This window comes from Gavialis gangeticus, unplaced genomic scaffold, assembly GCF_001723915.1.
Source record: "Gavialis gangeticus isolate Ggan-Ray unplaced genomic scaffold, GavGan_comp1, whole genome shotgun sequence".
NCBI lineage: Eukaryota > Metazoa > Chordata > Crocodylia > Gavialidae > Gavialis > Gavialis gangeticus.
The window spans coordinates 7,474,175-7,480,174 of NW_017728973.1; the positions used below are offsets into that span (position 1 = coordinate 7,474,175).

The 6,000-nt window shown below is 52.5% G+C and overlaps 1 protein-coding gene across 3 annotated transcripts in view; it reads right to left on the reverse strand.

Annotated features, from left to right (window-relative positions):
* The window catches only part of ARHGAP23 (Rho GTPase activating protein 23), a 114,395-nt gene that overhangs the window by 86,772 nt on the left and 21,623 nt on the right, over positions 1 to 6,000 (reverse strand). For all 3 annotated transcript variants that reach the window (XM_019507751.1, XM_019507758.1, XM_019507743.1), the window contains exon 2: positions 1,856 to 2,035. In XM_019507751.1, coding sequence (XP_019363296.1) covers positions 1,856 to 2,035 — 180 coding nt within the window. The remainder of the gene's footprint in view (positions 1 to 1,855; positions 2,036 to 6,000) is intronic.

The window sequence follows — 6,000 nt, forward strand, 5'->3', positions numbered from 1 at the left end:
ATGTTGGGCATGCAGGTGCAGGGCCCAGGCACTGCCACAGCAAAGTGTTGCTGGGCCCAGTAAGAGAAAAACACCAAGCATGTGCAGGCCTGGTTGGGCCAGAGTTGCAAAGAGAAGGCTGATCAGGGGAGTGAGGTTATGCATTGCCACACTGACAGGCTTATGTCATGTGTTGGAAAGGTAATTGCTGGACTCACCAGGCAGGGAGAAACCCCCCAACCTGGCATGGCACAACAGGCACCATTCCAAAGGCCTTTCACTTCCTTTGTAGCAATATGCATCAACCTCTTCTAGAAGTAAGATTCCAGCCTTGGTAAGACCCTTCCAGCTGTCTGTTCTGGTCTCCTGCCTAGCATAAGCATGAGAACACCACCCAGGGACTGAGTAGTAGGAAAATCCTCTCTCCTCCTTGTCCCTATGCATTTGGCACCACCTCCATCGTAGCAAACAAGATGGTGGGAGCACCTAAGGAATTAACTTCATGCTATAATATGCCAAAACCTCAGTGCACATATGCAAAGTTACTGGGGCTGGGGAGCACCAGCAGGGGTCTACAGGACTGGCTGATACTCAAAGACCACTTCTTCTTAAAACCTGTGTTCAGCAGTGGCAAGCTAGGGGTGGGGGGTCTTCACCAGATAACACCAGCCCATGGTGCTGCGCTCCTGATGTTCTCTTTGGCCAGGCACCATGGCGTGGGGCAGCTCCAGGCTATTTGCATCCATTTCCTCTCCATAACCATAAAAGCATAAATCTGGAACAGCCTCTGCCCTGCAGGTTCCTGTAGGTCAACTTGTCTCCCATTTGCTGGGTGTAGCCAGAAGCACAGGCAGGGAGCAAGCACCTGGTGAGGGTCCCCCTGAGCTGGGAAGGCTATGCACACACACCTGGTTCAGTCCCAGCCTATGCCAGGATTCAGAGGGGGTGCTGGCCAGACACATCTTGTCTCTTCCTTGGCCTGAGAGAAGTCACACTGAATGGAGGCCTTTGCAGATAGCAGGAACTATCTGGAGAGATCATGAAGAGCATCTGTGGAGGGCTATGTAGCTGAACTGTGAAAAAGAAGTGAAGGGAACTAGCCATTCCAAAGCAATGGGGCCCAAAAAAAGGCCACTGAGTTTGCTTTTACAAGGCAGGGAGGAAAACTGGGTGACTGTGAGGCTCCTGCCCTCCAGAGGAATACCCAGAATTGAAAGCAAAGAGCAGAGATACCAGTTGTGACTCAGAAAACCCCAGAAACTCTGACAGGCTGATGCAGAGAGACCAAGGCCAAGAGAAGCCCTGTACTGTCATCCATGTGCACAGGACCACAGACCACTCTTAGCTGATAAGCTGTGGAATCTCCCAGGAGTGAAGACTGAAAGGACCCCTCCAACTCTCTGAGCCTGTCTCCTGCCTATCACAAACCTGAGAATTCTGGCCAGGGACTTCTTAAGCAGAGAGCTTTGAAGGGAAACTATGTGGTAACATCTCTGAAGGTCTAAAGAGGTGGATGGACGAACTGGCTTCTTCAGGGCAAGTGCCCTTTTATGACCAACATATGGCCCACCCCCAAATATTCAAGTGATTCTTGAATAGGGGGCAGCACCCAGGTCTGTTCTGATATGAAGGGGATCAAGATAGCTGCCACCCTAAGACCCTATCCAGCACCCTCCAGACTAACCTTATTCCTCAGTTCCTGCTGAGAAGGGTGTATGGGCTTGGACCCAGGGTCTGCAAGTCTAGTCCCTTCTATCGAATAGAAGCTACTTCCTTTATCCTCCTCCTAATGAGCAGCTCTTTCTGACCATCCTCTGTTCCTTCCCCCACCCCCACAGGGCTGATGGAGCTGGAAAGCATGGAGCAGCAACATTACCTTCACATTGGTATGGACCGCCGATTCCGGGGGGTAGACAATGAAATGCCGGAGGGTGAAGCCGAATCCCCCCTGTGGGCTCTTCCGGAGCACCACTGTCTTCGGCCCCACCCAAGGAAAGGACTCCTCCAAGGGGGCATTGGCATTTGGGGAGGCCCCATCTCTCCGGCCTGGTGTTGGCTGTCGGGGACAAAGAAAAAGGGATATTAAGGCAGAGCCCCACACAGATTTCTGCTTTATTCCCACCTCACCCTCCTGGGCTCGAGCAAAAGGAAGAAGAGCACTGGGGTTCATGCACTGTACTGGAATTCATGAGGCTCTTGTTCCATACCCTGGCTCTGCCACTGACTTGTGGCATGACCATGGGCAAGTCACTTTGGTCTAGATGGGCGGTACCCAACCTTCCAACACCACGGGCCAGATGAATGGAGTAGGGTCAGCCTGTGGGCCAGATCCCATGCCAGGTCGGCCCGCAGGTCTTATCCCATGCACTAGGATCCAGCTACATGCTGGCCCAACCCCACACGCCCAGATCAGGCCACAAAGCAACCCCACATGCTGGGGCAGGGCCACATTATCCGCCCTGTGGGGGGTCCCCATGCGTCCAGAAATGGCAGGACAGGAGCAACAAAGCTGCCACCAATCCCCCACTGCCAAGTTTCTGGACCTGTGGGCTAGATCTGGTTTGCAGGTCAGAGGTTGAGCACCACTGGTCTAGATCCTTAGAGGACTTTGGCCCCTAATTCTCACTGATGTCAACGGAACTTCAGAACTAAATACCTTTAAGGACTTGGGCTTTTGTCTCTCTGTTTCAGAGATAATGCTACTGCTTTTCCACCCCTTGTTCTCCAATTTCCAACCTGTCAAAACTGTAAACTCCTTGGGATAGGGATTCTTTTGCTATGTTTGTACAACCCCTGGCATAGTAAGGCCCCAATCTCAGCCTCTATGGTACCTAAACAGACAGTCAGGGTCTCTCTGTGCCAAGCACTGGACACGCATATAATGAAAAGACAGTCCCTGCTCTAGGAATGCCTCCTTCATTTCTTATCCTGAACTATTCCTATGTCCAGTTAAAAAGTTCAACGTTTCTTCTCAGAGGTGGCCTCAAAGAGTCCTCTGTCAGTAGACTGCTAAGTGCTTTGGGAAAAAGGAAATTACAGAAAGCTATGAGGTGGTGCTGGTAGCAATAACAATGCTGTAGCAAGTCTATAGATTCTCAGGGCACCTCACAAGCTCCCTGGGAGGAAGCAACTGCCACCCCACTCACAGGTGGGTAAACTGAGGCATGGCACAGCCAAGTGGCCTACCCAAGGTCACAGCGACTTAGCAGCCAAACCTTCTCCAGCCCTGTCTGTCATCCCTGTGACCTGCCTATAAGACCATCCTTCCTCCTCCACAGCGGCACTCTAGGAATGATTCATGGGACAAGACCTGCAGTGTTTCCTGGGCCAGGAAGCTCACTCCAGACATAGCCAGATTCCCTTGGAGCATCAGAGCAAGAGGTTTCCCCATCCCTTTGGTTATGTGGCTGCCCACAAGTGATACCACCACACTCCCACCCTGCTTAGGAAGAAAGGGGTGTCCTTTGGGATTGAGTGAGACACTAAACATGACCTGAAAGAGAAATGACAGTTAATGGTAACTGCCTGCTGAGCAAAGAGCCGAGGGATCCCATTCTGCAATGAACACACTGCTGGAAATCTGACCCCATTTCTCAGAGATGGGGAGGGCTGGCTACAATGCAAAGACTCACTCTCATTCTGTTCTTGAATAACATCCACATGGACCTTTAGATAGGGTGGCTCTAAGCTGCAAGTTTCAAACCTGGGCAAATTCACCTCTTCAACAGCCCTGTGCCTAGGCCAGTGCTACACTGCCAGATGCTCATGGGCAGTAAGACTTGTTTCAACAAGGGAGAAGTGCCCTGATACACTCAAAGATCTGGGCTTAACTAACTGGCTCAAGATCACCCACGAAAGTCTGTGGCAGACCAAGACAGAGAACACAAGTTTTCCCACCTCCTTGCTCAGTGGCCACTGGACCATCCATGCTCCCTTGTTCCAGGTATTCTGCTGCCCAGTTTCAAGTCCGATGGCTCCTAATTGCACTGCATCATTACAAAATACAGCACCCTGCCTAGATCCAACCTGTACCCTACCACACAGAGACCAACTCTTATTCACTTGCATGCTGCTCATGAAACACTTCGCATCATTAACAACATGCAACATTCAAGAGGAGAAATTAGCAGGCTCTGGCTTGAGGGGGAGCCATATTTCTAGTCAAAGTTCGAAAAGAAACAGCAAGGCAAAGAGGTACACACCCAGGCCCGATTGCCACACAGTGCTTGTGGCAGCCTAAAAGTGTCAGCTAAGGGTGTGATTTTCTAAACCATGCAGTTAGACCAGTGCAAAACCTAGGGAGGCTACCTTCTTATAGGTATAAAGGTGCTTGCACTGGAATGCTTTGTGCCTCTCCACAACTGCAGGTAGCTATAATTGGCAGAAGCACTTTTATACAACCTCTGCATCACCAGAGGACATACTCTGCCTGGGCAGCTATGGTTAAAGTCAGGGCTGTACAACTGAGGCCCTCGAGGGGCCAACATGCAACCTGTGGGCTCCTTCAGCTTTCTCTCCCACAGCTGCACAGCAGAGGAGGGCTGGGGAGTGGGTGGAGGCTACATACCACTGGCACTGTCTGCAGTGTGGGGTAGGGGGCTACATGCTGCCCATACTGCTTGTGGAGAGAGGGGTACAGGGAATCTCAAGGGACCACCTGCTCAGCATATGGCCAGCCAGGCGAACAGCCCAGGCACTGCATACCAGCACCACACACAGCCCCCAGCCCTAGGGAAGTTGGGCAGCACTGACCAAAGCACTACAGATTATGCAGCACCAGATGGCAGAGGCTGCACTGGAGAAGGCTCTCACACACATGCAAGTGAGATTGTGGCAAACTAAAGAGAGAAGAGGCCAGTGGTTGGGGCAGAGAAGGAAGAGCAGCGAGAGAAGGGCTGCAAAGCTGGCTGGACGCAGCCCCTAGAGGGTCTGAGGGAAAGCAGGAGGTACTAAATAGGATCCAGCAGCCAGGGTGGTGGGGGTTGTGCCTGAGGAGGAATGGGCATAGCTCTGGAAGGCAGGCGGCAACATGCTGGGGAATCAGGGAGGCACAACCTGGGGGTGGGAGGCTGCAAGAAGAGAGGAGCTGGGAGCAGCAAGCAAAACAAAACAAAAAATACCCTCTTTTCTTGCTCTAACCATGGGAACAGCCACCGCTTTGGTCAGTGGAAAGCGGATTGTGAGGCACCTTTGGCTGGAGGGTATAAAACCCTTTCCATGGAGGGAGTGGGAGTTGGCACCATTCTGGGCACTGGTAATGAACATTTCCTGGCGCAGATCCCACTTCTCAGGCCCCAGGGAGCAGCAGCCTCCTCTTCCCCTCCCTTCCTGCAGGAAGCTGGACTGCTCCTTTGTTCTCTGCCCCACTGCCCCCTAGCAAAGCCAGAAGCTGCCAGGTTGACTAGACAGTGCCACCTCTTTAGGCCCTGCTTGGTGCTGCTGCTCGAGAGCAGCAAATTGATTTTGGCCAGGCAATTGAGAGCAATCCCAGGACACTGCAGATGTCCAGCCAGGTCACAGAAGACCCTAGCGCACCTTGGCTGTGTCACTGACTGGATCCAAGGCCCAGGGGAAGAGATGCATCTGATCTTTACAACCCAACCCTTCTCATTCCTTGGGGACAGCCTGCTGGGAACATAGCCTCGGCAGGGTATGGGAAGTAGATGTGCTGCGGCTAGGCTGGAGCTGACCCTCTGACCATGTTCAATCAGCCAACCAAAGGAATGAGGGCGCAGGGTGTAATCTGCAGCCTTCTGTCTCCATTCTTCCCCCCCTGCCAGCTCACCCCGCTGAGTCTTGCAACGTGACACTCTATACTTTCCAGACACTGCACCTTCCACCCCCCCCCAGCTGGAGACCAATTTTCTTTTGATTCCAGGGTGTCTTTCAATCTATCATATGACCAAAGTGGATTACAGGGTGCACAACCCACGGGCCATTTGTGGCCACTGCCCGACTGATCCCTCCTCTGGGGAAAGCCTGTTCTGCCTACACACACACACAGAGCTATGACGCTTCCAG